This window comes from Spea bombifrons, chromosome 12 (assembly GCF_027358695.1).
Source record: "Spea bombifrons isolate aSpeBom1 chromosome 12, aSpeBom1.2.pri, whole genome shotgun sequence".
In the NCBI taxonomy this organism is placed as follows: Eukaryota; Metazoa; Chordata; class Amphibia; order Anura; family Pelobatidae; genus Spea; species Spea bombifrons.
The window spans coordinates 17,891,226-17,909,548 of NC_071098.1; the positions used below are offsets into that span (position 1 = coordinate 17,891,226).

The 18,323-nt window shown below is 39.3% G+C and overlaps 1 protein-coding gene across 1 annotated transcript in view; it reads right to left on the reverse strand.

Moving 5' to 3' along the window:
- Positions 1-18,323, reverse strand: part of TECTA (tectorin alpha) — a 52,337-nt gene that overhangs the window by 15,952 nt on the left and 18,062 nt on the right. The window contains exons 8-15 of the mRNA XM_053452342.1: positions 14,023-14,615; positions 12,952-13,525; positions 10,973-11,574; positions 7,888-8,449; positions 4,343-4,542; positions 3,588-3,971; positions 934-1,220; positions 97-377 (exon numbers count right to left, since the gene is read on the reverse strand). Of these exons, the coding sequence (XP_053308317.1) occupies positions 97-377; positions 934-1,220; positions 3,588-3,971; positions 4,343-4,542; positions 7,888-8,449; positions 10,973-11,574; positions 12,952-13,525; positions 14,023-14,615 (3,483 nt within the window). The remainder of the gene's footprint in view (positions 1-96; positions 378-933; positions 1,221-3,587; positions 3,972-4,342; positions 4,543-7,887; positions 8,450-10,972; positions 11,575-12,951; positions 13,526-14,022; positions 14,616-18,323) is intronic.

Genomic DNA, 18,323 nt, shown 5'->3' on the forward strand with positions numbered 1-18,323 from the left:
TTTTCCACCAGAATAACATTTATTCTACTCCAATGGCATATATAGAATTATTGATTTTCTGTGTTCAAGAACAAATATCTTTTTGAAAAAACTTACAGCAATTCTCCTTCTCAATCCATTCAGTGCTGAGAATACCAAACGATCTGCAAGCTTCTCCATATGCAGCTAAAGAGCCGCATAGCTGGAACTTTTTGTTATTGTAGCAACCATCCAGGAAACAAGACTCATAGAACGGAACAGGGTCAAGTAGTCCATAACATGGCTGAAAAAATCCCTTCATATCTGTAAGCTTTAAGCAGTATCCATCACTCTGGAGCTTCTGGATTTGGACATTATCACACGTGGAAGCATATTGTGAATACTGCAACTCATTACAGCTGGAAAACAAATGGCCATTATCAGAATTTGTTACCATTTCAGACTTGCTTACTGGTGTAATGAAGCATGCACCCTAAAATCTACACATTTAACCCCATGTCTACCACCAAGTTCTTTTGGCCATGGTGGCAGCAAATGTGAATGGGATGAGTTCCTCTGAGTTCTGTCTGTTTATATATAGCAGTTTGTTAAACTGCAAGTTAATTCATGGGCATCAAGAATTACGACAATAATGTGTCAATAATATGTAACTTAAAAAACATGTTTTCTTTGATACTGCTATTTGTAAGTGGACTCATTGCCCAGTAAACCAAGCAACTAAATGGCAGGGCTGTTGATCAGAGTAGGTCAATTTTTATATCATGATAAAGTTCACTCTATACTTTCCAATCTCTCATGTGTGATCCAAGGAAGTAACTTGTATTCAGTGTTAGAGATAGTGGTCAAATATGTTGTTTTTTATTTGTAAAACAACTGTATATTCTCAAAATAATGTAGAATCGAATGAAGTTTCTATCCTCTATCATTAACAGATTCTCCTCCCTTTTTAGTTACCTCTTTTGCATTCCATTGGTTTTCCAGCTCTGTGCTAACACAACACTGCTCACTACTGGTTTTCCACGAAGTGTCACATAATCATCAGTTAAATCTCCATTAAAATTGCCACAAAGACCACAAACTTTGTTTTGAAGTCTCTCACTGATGCTGATTTTGATAACGTTGAAACCATTATAATGAATTTGAATGTCTGGACTAGTGTCTATCACCAAAAATCCTTCCATGCTGTAAATCTTAGTTGACAATCCAGTGACAAATGGGACAGTAACTTGTGTACCATTTACCTAGGGTAAAAACAATTAAGTTATACAATAAGTGATTAAGAAAAACAATATACCACCATTTAATCGTTGTCCAATATTCCAATGTTCTACTTTTATGAAAGCTAGTGCAAAATTCAACAAATCTTACTGCCAATAGAATTTAAAGAACCAAATGAAAAATGTAAACTATCCAATATCTTATTTTTAAAGACCTTCAAAAAGAAAGAGACATGTGCACAATGCTGAATTACACGCAAGGTGATAGTAGGCGGCGTGTTACCTTTATGTATTTAGAAAACTGTAATTGCATTGAGATGGGGTTGGAAGGCATTTATATATCAACTACATTTAAGTGTTAAAAACACCCAATTAATGAGAACATAAGGCTGTTTAGGACTATAATTGCACAGCTCCATGCAGTCCCATTATGAAACCCAGACCCATTTGTCCTGGTTGCTCCTCATGTTTTCTGTTTCAATAATGCATGTTGCTTTACCTGATGTAATGGTTTCCTAAGAATAAATGTTAGGCAGTAAGGAACATTCCACCACGCTAGTGCCTAAATTAGCTTGATGGGAATTGTGATGTACTGCATTTGAAGAGACAATGAAATCCATGTTTGCACTCCAGCTACCATGAACTATAACTATAAATGAGGATTTACTAAGGGAAGGCTGACAGTTCTACATATATGCATATAAGACAAATATGAGAAGCTTAAGTTGGCTTTATTCAGGGTATGCTCTATTAACTTTTGAAGGAAGGAGGATACACAATTGACACTTAAAGCCAAGAATATAGTATTACTGCTACTTTCACAGATCACAGCAAATTCTCACCGCAGTTGGAGATAGGACCGCTGTTGCTGGCTGCCCTGAATGCCAAGCACACTAGCAACGGTCAGTCAGAGGCCTTCACATGCATGTAAAAGCTTAAAAGGCAAAGCACATACTTTTTAAACAATAGTGGTGGGAATTTGCTGTTCCTGTTGGCAAGCACAGGCAAAGCATCCAAAGCCAATCACAGTCATTTCCATGCATGTGACCACTCTTGGAGCAGGGGTGGTTAAATATGGGGCAAATGGGGTATTTGCCTCATGGCCCTGGTGTCAATGCCCCCACTTGCTGCTTGCATGCTGCAGTGCAATTATTAGTATTTTTAGTCTGCACTGCAGAGCATGCATACAGTACAAGATGTGCAAGGGCAGCTGGGGGCCCACAGATCTATCAATATTTGTGCCACATCTGTGGAGTACCACAGTGGCTTCCCTTTTCTCTTAGTAACAAGTAAAACAGCATACCTAGACATTTTGGACATGCTATGCTTCCAGCTTTGTAGGAACAGTGTGGGAAAGACCCTTTTCTATTCCAGCATGACTGTGCCCCAGTGCACAAAGCAAGGTACATGAAGACATGGTTAGATGAGTTTGGTGTGGAAGAACTCGACTGGCCCACACAGAGCCCTGACCTCAACCCAATTGAACACCTTTGGGATAAACTAGAGAGATTGTGCACCAGGCCTTCTCATCAAACATCAGTGCCTGACCTCACAAATGCTCTACTGGATGAATGGGCAAAAATCCCCAAACACTCTGGAAAGCCTTCCCAGAACTGTTGAAGCTGTTATAGCTGCAAGGGGGGGGGGTTCAGCTACATATTAATGTCATTGTATTTAGAATGCAATGTCATAAAAGTCTGTGTTGGTGTAACGGTTAGGTGTCCCAATACTTTTGCCCATATAGTGTATGTGTGGTTAAACTTAAGGAGAAGGGAGGACGTTATGAGTTAAAACAAGTTATCAAAGGTACCCTACAGTTCAAAATGTATTTAGTCCTTAGGATGTTAATACGGTTTTGTTTAGGTGGGTGCATATACTGAATTACGTCTCCAGAACAAAGCCAGTTAAGTGCTAATAGAAAGCATGTATGTAAATAATACGTAATTTGATATTTGGAAAGCTAATGAGTTTTAAACACTGAGCAAATATATATATAAAAAAGACTGATCATAAAAAACAAACTATACATTGACACTGAAGGGTTTAAATCTCCCTCTATAAAAGAATCTGCCAACTTCATACCCTAAGGTAAGAAAAGCTGTCCAGTTGTTACCTTTTATTTCAATGGCACATATCTTTTGTGACAGGTAAAGCCTGTTCGCCAGTTCAGATGAAAATGAACATAATGCAAACATTTGAAGTTCCTTTTTTTTGGTGATGTGAGACCATGGATTTCAATGCAAAATACATATTTTGAGGTGAAGCTAGTTTTTTCTTTGATACTCACTGTATTGCATTTGTGTTACTGGATAGAACTTACCATTTCTGCACATTGTACATGGTATATAAACTGAAATAAACAGAAGAAAAATAATTTATGAAAAATCTAACCTTCACAGTATTGCGGTCATTAATAAGGATTTGCTCTTCGTTTATATAAAAGTAAACAGGCGAGATGACAGTCAAATTGGGAGAGGACCACTTATCAAAGTTGATGATGAGCTGAAAGGAAATATCTGGGAGTTTCTGGCAAATTGTGGACAATACAAAGGCACAGTTAGCTGGGAAACGAAGAAAAGCTCCATCAAACGTCCGAAAGACACCTCCTCCTGCAGCAATGCAGTAAGAGCTCTTCTTACTGAAGCAGCCCCGTACTCCATTTCTGAGTGCACACTCCTCATCTGATTTGCAGTGTCGTGGGTCACATTGGATGAGGTTTCGTCCAAAACATCTGCAACGCCTAGTACAGTCACTGTTCCAGAACAACTGTTTGGGCTACGAAGATAAAAAAAAAGTCTTTATAATACAATGGATAACAAAAGTTGTATGAATTGTAATAAGTATGGAACGTTCATAAACTATGCATGTAGTTGTCTATGGAATAAATATATTTTGCGAATGCAATGATTCAAATCTATTGATAACAAAAAACTATATTTCTATACAACTAGAAAAAAAAGAAAAAAAAATCAATGGGATTGTTAATCTGAGTCCCTCCACTTTATGAATGTTGTTTCTTTTGCTACTTTCTGTAGTATGGTTTTTCTCCAGTTCTCCTATTACTCTCTAGTATTCCAACTGCCATGGTTGAAGAAAAAAAACAAAACTAAGCATTAGTTTATATGAAAAGCTGTAAAAATCCTTGCCTCATAGTATTTGCCATCAGCATAACAACCACAGTTGTGAGGTAGAATGCAACTCTTTCCATTTAGTACATATCCTGGGTCACACTGGCAACCCTCCACACAGTAGTGATTACAATCACTTTTCAGTCGGATGGCGGCACATCTTGGCTGGCACACACTCACACAGCTATCATAGTGACTGTAGGGAGGACAGGTCACATCTGCAATTACACAGAGATTACACTTAAGATGTTACACAAAGTGTATCACAAACAGAAACACACTAACTAGAGTGTCAGAATAATGCTTATTAACAAATATATCAATCAAATTACATAACCCTCAGACACTGTAATATATAACAGTATTTATATTTTTAATGTAATTTTTTTGGATGATAACGTACAGAAGAAAACATGTTTTTGTAAAGTGTGGTTGTCGAAAATGAGATAAGGAAGAAATTATAATATAGAACTTGTGAATACTGTTTTATGGAGTTTTTGTAACATATTTACTTTTCCCAGGTAGACACATAAACATAACTGTATACCGTATATAGAATATGTCATGGTAAGCCCCTGAGGCGGCTTACCTGCCTGCCCAGTCCCCTCTTATGCCTAAGCAACCCTGTGTTCATTGAGGGACACAGGGTGAAGAAGAAACCCGTTTAGTCTACCCTAACCACACACCCATGAACTAGCAGGTTATGGGGGTTCTACAAGCCAGCAAATGCTCGATGCACTTGACCGGGACCTAGCCACAAACTCATGAGACTGTACGGCAGCTAGGAACCAAGCCAATGCCTGTCGACAATTGGAACTGCATTGCCGCGGACCTTTGTCCCACCACGTTGTTCTTTTGGGGTTACACTATGCTCATGGTGGACAACACTCGGTGGTGGTTAAAGAGATCGAGCTCATTTGGGAACCCTGGTTTTATTACCAATCTTTACGACCGGGTTATACACACCCGCGGCTATGGAACTCGTGTACGTGTTCGCCGCTGTCGCTCAGGTTCCCAAGTTCGGTTCAAGACGGTTTTTGGACCATAACATCCTCGGACCTGAGCTCTCCATTGGTACCCCAGGATTGACCGTTCTCTCCAAAACCCTTGGGGGTGATCCTTGGGAGGATAAACCCTTGGGCAACTGAGCATTCATGGCAAGGAAGATTTCTACTGCAGAGCTATTCAATCAGAGTGCGGGTCTCCGTCACAGAGTTGTGTTAAAAAGAAAGTACACCCTCTTTGAATTCTATGGTTTTACATAATAGGAAATCATAACAATCATCTATTCATTAGCAGATCTAAGGTAATTTAGGTAAATACAACCTTAGAACAACAACACATGACATATTACACCGTGTCATTATTTATTCACCAAAAATAAAGCCATAACAAATGCTTTGAAAAATACCTGTTGTCTTATATTCGAGGTCATGTTATAATCAGACCTCAAATAGAGGTCTGACTACAAGACTAAGATCCAGATCCTCCTCTCTGGGAGCCAGTGGACGTCTCCAGCGGCTGCCTCCACTAGACACCAGGGAATCTGAAGCACGAGAGACAAGTCTAGGGATGCATGGATAAGTCGCGGTGGGGGGTAGGAGTGGCATATGAGGGCGTAATAAGGGATTTCAGGGGGCAGAGTGGCATATAGGGGGTTAAAAGGAATATCAGGGAGGCAGAATGGCATATAAGGGTGTATAAGGCAAATCTGGGGAGAGTGGCAAATAGGGGGTTAAAAGGCATATCTGGGAGGCAGAGTGGCATATAGGGATATAAGGCATATCTAGGGGCAGATGTGCATAACTGGGGGCAGGTTAGCAAATAAAAGGAAATAGAAACCAAAAATAATTTTTCTCAGTCATAGTTTTTATTAAATATGAGAAAATTGTTTACATGTAATTTAATATTTACTAATAAAACTTTTTTCTTAAGGTAGGCTTATATTCAGGCTTTTTCTTTTTTTTCTAAATTAATATTCAAAATTTCAGGGGTCGTCTTATAATTAGTACTTTGGTATACAGAGGAGTTCAGAGTCAACAACTGCAAGGTTCCCAGGTCCTGTGGCTTCAAAACAAGTCCAAATCATCACCCCTCCACAACCCTGTTTAACAGTTGGTATGAGTTTTTTTGTGCTGATATGTTGTGTTTGGTTTTCACCAATTGTGGTGCTGTGCATTTTGGGCAAACATCTTCACTTTAGTCTCAACTGCCCAAAGGACATTGTTCCAGAAGTCTTGTGGTTTGTTCAGATGCAACTTTGCAAACCTAAGCCGTTCTGCCATGTTCTTTTTAGAGAAGACGCTTTCTCCTGGCAACCTTCCAAACAAACCATACTTCTTCAGTCTTTTTCTAATTGTACTGACATGAACTTTAACTTGTAACATGTTAAGTGAGTCCTGTAGAGTCTGAGATGTAATTTTTGGGTTTCTCTGAGCATTGCATAGTTTGACCTTGGGGTGACTTTGCTGGGACGTCCATTACTGGACATGTTTTCGACATTTGAATAATCTTTCTCACTGTAGACATTATATATATATACCGTATTGGCTGGGATATAGGCCGCCCCCGTATATAGGCCGCACCCTAAAAGTTTGGTGCTTTTTTAAAGAAAAAGTTTTTTTCTTTAAAAAAGCACCAAAAAAACATGCTGCCACTCTGCCCCCCCGCGATATGCTGCCACTGTCCTCCCTCCCCGAGATATGCTACCACTGTTCTCCCTCCCCGAGATATGCTACCACTGTCCTCCCTCCCCGAGATATGCTACGCGTATTGCGTAGATGTCCCCCGCCGGTCCCGCAAGACACCCGGGAGTCTGCTCAAGTAAGTCTGGGGGGGCAGAGGTAAAACGCATCGCGCGGACGGTCCGCACGATGCGCTTAGACAACCTCCCGTGCCGGCACCCCCCCCGTGGGAAGTGCTGGCAGGGGAGGCTGTCTGAGCGTATCGGGGAGTAGGATGCAGGTCCCCTGCACCGCTGCAAGGGATCTGTATCCTAACCCCGCTGCCTGCCCAGCGCCCGGGACTGAATGTCCCGGGCGTCGGGCGCTAGACCCCGAATATAGGCCGCACCCCCACTTTAAAGACTTAAAGTGGGGGAAAAAAGTGCGGCCTATATTCGAGCCAATACAGTATATATATATATATATATATATATATATATTCAAATGCAAGTGGTTGTTAAATAATATTTACAGAAAAGGTTTTGAGTACAACAAAACAAGCTAGTTTGGCATATGCAGACAAAAACAAGCAATAAAATACATATATCTGGCAAACAATGGCAAGAGAAAAAATGATTTTGTGTTAATGTGAGGTCATGCAGCTATATGTTGCTGTCAAAATGATGTAAGATAACCTATAACTCGCATGTCCTTAACTTTCACCAAACAAAAAAGCATAATATTAGGGATAAATAAAGCAAATGGGGATCTCAAGTGTGGTGGGGGACCAATAAGTTACTATCCCTCTCTGCTTCACTAAATAAGATTAACTCTAACCAAGTTTTATTGTTTTTTTTTTTCTTATACAGCTTTAAAAGAATACAAAAGATAGAGACTTACAGCAGGATGTGAAGTTTCTCCATCCAGTAACAGCAATTCCTTGAGTCTGGCATGTGCTTGCATAGTTCTGTAACCAGCTACAGGGAGTCTGCACAACACCTCCATCAATACATGAATCAAACAGGCAGTTCTTGTAGAAGAAACTGGGATTTACTTTGCTGTGGCACTTTGCAAAAACACTGTTTCTGTTTGGGATAAAGCTGCAGAGCTGTTGAGCTTTCCAAAATCCATCAACTTTAGTGCATGTTGGACATCTATCTCCACAACCAACCTGACAAAATGTATCTCTCTTCACCCAACTGTGGCCAAACTCATTGACATCCATGCTAATGAAACCACTGGATGTCTGTAAGTCGTCCTCAAGATTTCCATTGTACCTCCCACATAGGCCATACGTGCTGTTTTGCATATGCCGTGGGATGGTCACAGATAGGAATGTTTTCCAGTCATATACCACCTTTAGTCCAAATTCTGTTTCTACAACAATGTGAAAGCCAAATGCAAAAATATTAACCTTTCCATGGCCCAACTTCAAAGGCAGGTATAGTCTTTCATTGTTCACCTTGCACAAAAAGAGAACATAGAGAGATTAATCTTAAACTACATGGAAACTAACAGCAGCATTAAAAAATAATAATTTTACTATATAGCTATATTTAAAGACCATATGTGTACATATTTCTGCTTATTATGACCATTGGGACCGTTGCATCCACCAAATTTACTTCTATTTACTTTACTTTTTTATTTTACTTACATAGTTACATAGTTTATAAGGTTGAAAAAAGACCTAAGTCCATCAAGCGCAACCCTTCTACCTAACCTTCCTATTCTTGATCCAAAAGGCAAAGAAAACCCTAATTAAGCTAATTCGAATTCTGCCATCAGGGGAAAAAAATCCTTCTTGACTTCAAGAGACAATTGTTTTAAAATTATATGTTTAGAAAGTCATGGTAAATGACATCTAATATTTTAATGCACACATGCACTTACCTTAGAAATGCATTCCTTTCATAAATCTGTTTGCAACTAGGAATATAAGTACAAAAGTGAAATTGTTCACACCAACATTCCTAGCTGTAAAATTGTCACATTACAGGTAAGAAGCATTGAGACCCTCATATGTATACTCAGTTGTATCTGGGAACTTTCCTTACAGACAAGAGCAAGTTGGTATTTCACACTATGAAGTATAAGTCATCCTACTCAAAACACAAGTACAGCCTCTAAACTCATAGTGCATTTAACACACATTTGACTTTACATATATACACATTTATTTTTTTCATTATAACTGTAAATAACTTTTGTGACTTCTGAAAACAACGTGACAGAAAAGGTTTTGCAGACACTAGTGGCAGCCTAAATCCTTTAATGGCTCTTCACTGGAGAAGTTAGAAAAAACTAATGAAGAGGTTTTCATGGAAATTCTCATAGATTATACCTATTAACAAAACACTTTAAATTATCCTCTACAACAATGTCTGCCAACTTAATGCCTAAATGTAAGAGGAGCTGCTGAGTTTCAAGGTTTCGCCCGGAAAACTCAGAGAGAAGCACAGCTTCTCCGGGACGACACCCGAACCCTCCAGGTCAAGGGAGCAGGGTCCTGACACACCCCACTCCCCACCCATTTCCCCTTAAAATGGGGGTGTTTCCCGATGTCAGGGTAGGGTCCCGGTAGCCGAAGCCCACAAGTTCCCAGGTATGGTTGTTTTCTATAATTTAAACAGTACATACATATTGTTGCCTGGCAGATGAGGCCTATAACCAGTTCTAAATAAAATTAACATCTCCTCCTCAAGTATTTGACACATTTTTGGATGTGTGTTTACACAGATACTCCCTTTTGTTTATTCTGGTTGGTTTATGGGTCTAGTGTGGAGTTTTGCCTCTTTCTGTTGAAGCAGCACTCAGATTGTTCAATTTCATACAATTGTACCATTTAACCCCAACACTTTGCACTTATCAGCGCCCATTCCTCTTTATACTTTCAAAAATACCCCAGAGCCAATCGGTAATGGGCTACAGAGCAATACGAGTGACTTGATCATCACCAATCCTAGGTTTCTGTTAGAGTTGTAGTGGTCCATCTAGTAAGGCAAGTAAGGGTATCTATGTGCTAAGGAGACATACAATAATATTTTTTTTTGTTGTTCCCCAACAGGCAGCATTTATCCTCACAAATGCCCAAATAGGACATAAAAAAAGTTGAGAAAAAAAGATCTGTGTTTACCGCAAGCTACATAGAAAGGTAGGTGGGGTGTCTTTGGCTTCTTCAAGAAATGTGCTTTTAAGTAATGTACAGTATGTGGCAGTGGGAATGTTGTGACCTTATAATTATATAACAGAAATTTGCTATTGTGTTATTTAGGGGACCATGGAGATTCATGTCTGATATATTATTCTTTCATTCAACTAATATTTGAGAGAAACATAATCATGTATCACAATTCTGTATTTGTCATGTAAGAAAGGTTTTTTAAAAATATAGAAAATAGATCTTTTGTGCACTTAAGACCTGTAATGCAAAAAATTTGAGACAAATTTGAAAAAAAATTCAGATTTGAGACATTTGGATACTGTAGCAGAAAACTTGTCTTTTTCATTTGTGTGTTATTGTTAAATTGTTATTACTATATTTTCGTTGTTCTGTTCAAGTAATTGGACATACACATGCCACCTTCAAAGCTAATGATGTCCAATAATAACTGGAACAATTTGTCCTTTGTCCATTTTCCCTAATGATTTTGGTTTTTGTATATATAAAGACCATGTTTTCCCAAATACTAGAACCTTTAAATCCCATTACAGATACTTTCTCCTAAATGAATGGTTGAGTGGGCTCTTCATTCTGCATATTTAGTATTTAGTAAATGTAAATGTAGTGGATGTAAATTTACCTTAGTGTGATGCAACAGATTTTGGTTATGTAGAACAAATACAACATCACTTTCTAAGAATGCATTATATTGTACACATGATAGTTAATGTGTTATTTGCCCTATAACATTATAGGCTGAAAGAAGGTAAACCACATATCACGCACATATATATATATTTATGTGCGTGTGCATATACTCACCAAAACAGTGTGCTTGTATGCCCGATAGATGACAATATTGTAATTAAAAACTTCTACTTCCACTTGCTTTACCCACAATGCCAAAGATGGGTCTCTGTCTTCATTTTTTGCAGTTACAGTAAATTTGGGGAAGGAATCTGCCTTGAAGTTATTCACTGTAGTGCAGAGGATTAGAGAGCAACTGCTTTGGAAATCAAACGGAAAGCCATCGAAAGTCAGATAGTGACCATACCCTGAGACAATGCATGATGCATCTGTACGTGGTTGGCAGTAATACAAGCCATTGACTTCCATACAGTATTCATCATCCTTACAAGGGGAGCTTTCACAGTATACACTGTTGTCTGACCCATTACAGTAACAAAGTGATTTACAATCCATGTCAACCCAGAAAGTCTCATTGGTGGAAACTTGGTGACCTTCAAAATTGCAGCCACATTCACTCTTTGTGACGCACAAAGTACCCTGCAAGGCAAATCCTTCATCACAACGGCATCCCTCAGTGCAGCTATCAACACACACAGGACCTGAGGCAAGTGTATCACAAGCTTCCGAACATGTTATGCATTCTTCGAAGTGGCTATTTTCAGGACACTCCAGTGCTAATAAAGAGAAAGAGAAAGCCATATAAGTGTTGCATGTAACGTTCTTACCTTACATCTTCACATGCTCTAAGCACTTTTTCAGAAACATGGCTATATTCTTGAAGTACTTACAAACATCTGCAGTGAATCTTTGTTATAGATGAACCTTTTCATATTGAAATACCACAATGCTGCTTACATTATGAATAGTTATTTTTTTAGGTAATAACCTAATTTATAATTGTGCCAGCTTAACTACTTATCTATTATAATTTCTAGATAACCAATGCATTACTCCATGTATGTATTATAGCAATGTAATATTCATGTGAGATCATATAATACTGATGTGAGTATATATATATATATAACTCCACAGACTTAGCATATGATTCACAAACCCTGGTGGTGTATGCCAATAATGTATATAAATCCAAAGAAATAACCACTCATATGGATTTATATACAACATAATCAAAGAATGTGGTTTATGACATATCAACGTTTCAACGTCTCCGAGAGATCTTGATAAAAGTTCAGAGTCTCTGTTGAGACTGAAACATCAATATGTAATAAACCACTTTGATTATTTTAAGAAATCTCACTTGCAGCCACAATAGTGTTAAACATTAAAGAAAGAGAACAAACAAGAGCATGAATGGTGTAGTATGTTAGTTTAGCGTTTATCTAATATCAATATTATTAATATTACCGTAATAATATTAATATTCTATTATTTAACACTAACCTAACATACTACACTATCCGTGTCCTTTTTTTCTCTTTCTTTCATGGTTTAACACTATTGTGGCTGCGAGTGAAGTTCTTTCTTTAAACAAGACATATGCAAGGACAATACTTGTTACATTTTTGTACGTCTATCTGATTTATTTATCTCATCTATCACTATTCATTTCCTGGAATCACTGACCAAGATAATTGTGGAGATTTATCTCAGGTGTACCTGCTGCACTATTAACACATTAATCAATTAGTATTTTCTGATTTGGTGGACTGTTTCACGTGTTTATTTGCACTTACATGATTTATTTTTTACATATATATATATTATACAGCAAATCCTTTTGCAGTCTTACTGTAAGCCCTTCTGTTGCATTTTTATTAGTAAGAATACTATACAGTTTGCAAAACATAAGCTTACTGTATGTTTGAAATTGTCTTCTATTTAAGTACCGTATTTTAATTAAAACTTAAAGTATCACACAAATTAATTTAGCAAATCTATAAACAATTATATTAGCGTTCCACGTGTCAACATGTTTTCTTTTTTACATGTTTTATGTTGTCCAGTTTCTGTTGTCAACATCATTCCATGTTTTACTTTCATTATAGCAGGCCTATGACAACAGCCAAAACTAAAATGCAATTACTTACGGCAAAAATGTTGACTCCTCCACTGACCAACATCTACTGCAGCATTTTGACAAGCCATTGCATAGCGACTGACTGAATCACAAAGTTCTGTCTGGTTTCCTCCACTTTGACATAGGAGGAAAAGGCAGGTCCTATAGTAGGCAGATACATTAACTACAGAATGGCAGTCTAGAAATGAACTGTTGCTAGGATCGTTAATTATTCCACATTTGGACCTGCTTTTGTAATATTTTAGCAGTTCAGAGTCATTATTGCATGCTTTTAGTAAATCTCCGCATTCTCCATTGCATATCTCATCAAATGTGGTCCAGCTTTCCAAAAACACTGCCACATTATCTGTGCATTTTCCATTTGGGAAGCAGAACTCGTCTTCCTCATTCCCATTAAAGTAGCCACAAAGGCCCCCAGTGCAATTATAGTAAAGAGTAGAAAGTGTTATTTGAATCAGGCCCTGGTCAGAATATTGGATTTTAACCTGACCCTCAGATTCAATCACTGTCCCATTTCTGTTACGGTAAATTTCTAAGTCACCAGATGGCAAATAGAAGGGCAATTCAACTTCAAATCCATTTACCTGAAAAATAAATTTTTATAAAATACTTAAAGTGAGTTTAACAATAAATATAAAACACATATGAACATCAAAAGTGAAAATACGCATGTTTCACTAGAAAATATTTTGTTATAATATGCTATTGTTCATATTATCATTGTCTTGATTATAACGTACTATGATTTATGTATGTTAACATTTGTGGTTTGTTTGCTACCTTATTTGTCTTTCTATGGATTTCACATTATTATTATTATTATTATCTTTTATTTATATAGCGCCAACAGTTTACGCAGCGCTTAATACAATACATAAATTCAAGGGATATGACAAGACAAGAATTGACAGACTAAGACAAACCGATACATTTGGTCGAGAGAGCCCTGCTCGCAAGTTTACAATCCCTATGGGCGTGCTTTCCTATGCATTAATTCAAAGTTCTCTTGGAGCTCTTACAGCAGGGTTTAGCACTCACTAACCAGGGTTTGGATAGCATCAACAGATGGTACAGTTCTTACCTTAATCTCAGAAGTGCTGGCCCCACCAATTCTAATCTCTTGCTTGGCCACTTGGATTCTCAAAGGTCTTAGCCAATTGGCATTTGAGTCTGGTTTCTTCTTGCTGATGTCAACTTCAATGAATTCGGCTCTCTCTGAGCATGTTTTTAGTAAAGTATAAGAATAATCCAGGGGGAAGGGAAAAGTTACTGAGTCAAATGTGCTTATCACTTGACTCTGGCTAACCAGGCAAACACTTTCCCTTTTAGGATAGCATCCCTGGTATCCATTTTCCACAGAACATATCTCACCCTCACTGCAGGTGGTGTTAAAGCATGACACATCTCCACCATCTTCACACCAGCATTCCACAGTACAGTCTGCACTTGCCCAGAATGAATCACCTGCCACATAGTACTTGCCATCCACCTCACAACCACATTTACTTAATGGGACGCACAAATCTGCACTGAAAACATAACCTTCATCACACTCACAACCTTCTGTACAAGGGCTGCTGCAGAAGAAGGGGGCTGTAAGATCAGAACAAGTGGCTGGGCAACTGCTGGTGCATACCGAGTACTGGCTGAACTCTGGGCACTGAACAGCTGATGCTGCAGGGAAAAAAGAAAATAAAATTACATTTTACACATTAATTACATTTAAGACAATCTTTAGAAAAAAACAATTCATACTGGGATTTAAACTCAATGGCACTGTAGTTGAAAACCTGCCTTTATCTTTCCTATGCCAAAAGCACACTGTCTATTTGCATTCCAAATGTTGTAACACACACCTCCTATACTCCATAGGACATCACCATTGGAAACCATCATAGTGTATCTCCTTCAAAATATGCATACAAAAAAAAAAGTACTCACAAGCTGCCATAACCAATGTGCTTGTGAGTATTATTCCCTACTATTTTCTGCTTAAAGAAAAATAAAGCTTACATTTTGTACTCGGAAGAAGAGCTCCCGTTCAGTTTTTTGCAGATAATACAAAGATATCTAGATGAAAATTAGTGGATAGCTCATTTCAGAGTCCTTGATGAGAACTCATTTATTCTAGCGTCCCATTAAGATACATTTTAACCTGAAAGCAATGTTCCCTCAAATTTTTCGCACAAATTTTGTGCGCACAATATGCTTCTACAGTCCATATAAAGTTGGTGGAGCTGAAAAAAAAATCACATTGCAAGGGGGTGGAGCTATATATTTCCAACCCTTTTGACTCCATGGTCTATTTTAAAGGTGAAATTCTCACCGCAAAAATTAATTATGAGCGAATCATGAGCGGGGGCTCCGGGCTGCATAAAGGATCAATGTATATATATCACTATTTTTTTTTTATTGGGAAAAACTGCATACTATTGACAGGGGTACAGCATAACACCTATCACTATATACTGAGGCACAGCACAACACCTATCACTATACATTGAGCCAGACATTGCCAATAAAGTAGCATAACCCCTATCACTATATACTAAGCCAAACATTGATGTGGTGTAGGCCTACTGCTTCAGTGTCTGGCTTAGTATATAGGGATGCACCGAAATGAAAATTCTGGACCGAAAATTCAGCTATCACTTGACCGAAACTGAAAATGACCCCCCCCCTTTAAAAAAAACCCCACTTTATTAAAAATAACACACCCAAATTGGACAAAACCCCCCAACAACAATATATTATATATATACACGCATATATACACACACATATATATACACACACATATATATATACTAGGGCTGCAACTAACGATTATTTTAATAATCGATTAGTTGGCCGATTATTTTGTCGATTAATCGATTAATCGGATAAAAAAATACATTATTTTAAATTGAAGAAAAATTGCAATAAAAAACGTACAATTTACACTTTCATCTCTTTATTGCAATGGCCTCTCTCTATTAACCTTCTTATTTTACTGACATAATAATAAAAGCTACAAGAACCCAAACACAGTGTTTCTCAAACTAGGTTTTAATACAAAGTTATTAGTAAATATTAATTCATATGTTAACTATTTTTCATGTTTAATAAAAACTGAGAAAAAAGCCTTGTTTAAATTTTTTTTATTTACCAAACTGCCCCCAGTTATGCACATCTGACCCCCAGCTTGCCACTCTGCCCCCATATATGCCTTATACCTCTTATATGCCAGATTCCACTGTGAACCTGATATGTTACTGTGCCCCTGATATGCCTTATACTCCTTATATGCCAGTGATATGCAACTGAGCCCTCTGATATACCTTTTACCCCCAGATTTGTTTTATGCCCCCCTGATATGCCTAATATCGATATACCTTATACCCCCTATATGCCACTGAGCCCCCTGATACCTTTTACCCCCAGATATGTTTATGCCCCCCTGATATGCCTAATATCGATATGCCTTATACCCCCTATATGCCCTGAAATTCATAATACCCCCCATACACCACTATAACTCACCCATACTCCACTCTGGCTCCTCCCCCTCCCATACACCACTCTGCCTCCTCCCCTCCCATACTCCACTCTGCCTCCTCCCCCTCCCATACACCACTCTGGCTCCTCCCCCTCTCATACTCCACTCTGCCTCCTCCCCCTCCCATACATGACTTTGGCTCCTCCCCTCCCATACATCACTTTGCCTCCTCCCCCTCCCATATACCACTTTGCCTCCTCCCCCTCCCATACTCCACTCTGCCTCCTCCCCCTCCCATACATCACTTTGGCTCCTCCCACTCCCATACTCCACTCTGGCTCCTCCCCCCTCCCATACTCCACTCTGCCTCCTCCCCCTCCCATACTCCACTCTGCCTCCTCCCATACACCACTCTGGCTCCTCCCCCTCCCATATGCCACTCTGCCTCCTCCCCCCTCCCATACTCCACTCTGCCTCCTCCCATACACCACTGTGGCTCCTCCCCCTCCCATACACCACTCTGGCTCCTCCCCCTCCCATACTCCACTCTGCCTCCTCCCCCCTCCCATACTCCACTCTGCCTCCTCCCCCCTCCCATACTCCACTCTGCCTCCTGTGAACCTCCGTTACTGACAAGACACCAGGGAGCCGGGTAGAGAGGCAGAGTGGCGTAGACCCTCACCGGATGACAGAGAGGATGATTCTCTGTCAGCCGGTGGGGGTCTGCATCGCACAGACAGACTCCGTTACTCACCTTCACTTACACTGAGGCTTCTATGAAGCTGCAGGGAAAGTGCCTGTCAGTAATGGAGCCGGGTAGAGAGGCAGAGTGATGTATGGGAGGGGGAGGAGGCAGATGGGAGGGGGGAGGAGGCAGATGGGAGGGGGGAGAGAGACGGAAGTGAGAGACCGGCCGACAGTGAGGGGAATCCAGGTCCCCTGCAGCGTTGCGGGGGATCTGGATTCCAGTGTTATAATCCGATCTCTGTTTGAGGTCGGATTATATAAAGAGAGGAGTTTTTCAGAGCATTTGCTCTGAAAAACACCTCTTTTTATAATCGATAAAAATCTATTGGATTAATTGATAATGAAAATCGTTGACAACGATTTTCATTATCGATTATTATCGATTTTATCGATTAGTTGTTTCAGCCCTAATACACACACATATATATATATACACACATATATATATATATACACACATATACATATATATACACACACACATATACATACATATATACCGTATTTGCTCAATTATAAGACGAGGTTTTTTCCAGAGCAAATGCTCTGAAAAATACCCCTCGTCTTATAATCGAGGTCGTCTTATAATCAGACCTCATTCTGCTTCGGCCGTGCTGCTTACCGGACTTTGATCGCGAGTGGCGTCTCTGCTATTAGCAGCAGGAAGCTAGCAGGGTGTCACATAACTCTACCTCCCCCTCCTTCCTCTGGGGGCGGGGCCAGAGAAGTTGCTCGCACAGCCGGGCCCCAGCAGAAGTCTGCGAGTGGGAGATCTGCAGTTCAGGTAAGGGGTGGGGGGGTGATTAATGGAATGAATGAGTATTTAAATGTTTGTGAATGAGTGTGTGTGTGATAGCATGGATGTGTAAGGGGGGTGGGGGTGGTAGCATCGCATAGGGAGGCTTTAATCACACTTCTAACATCCCCAGGTTCCAGCATGTACTGGCTGCCTTGGCTTGATAGGAGTGTGATTGCTGTTAGCAGTATATATATCTCCAGAAATGCATTTTAACCCCCTATATGCCACTCAGCCCATATAGGGGGTTAAAAGGCATATCATGAGGCACAGTGGCATATAGGAGGGTATAAGACATTTCTGATATGCCTTTTAACCCCCTATATGCCCCTCTGCCCCATGATATGCCTTTTAACCCCCT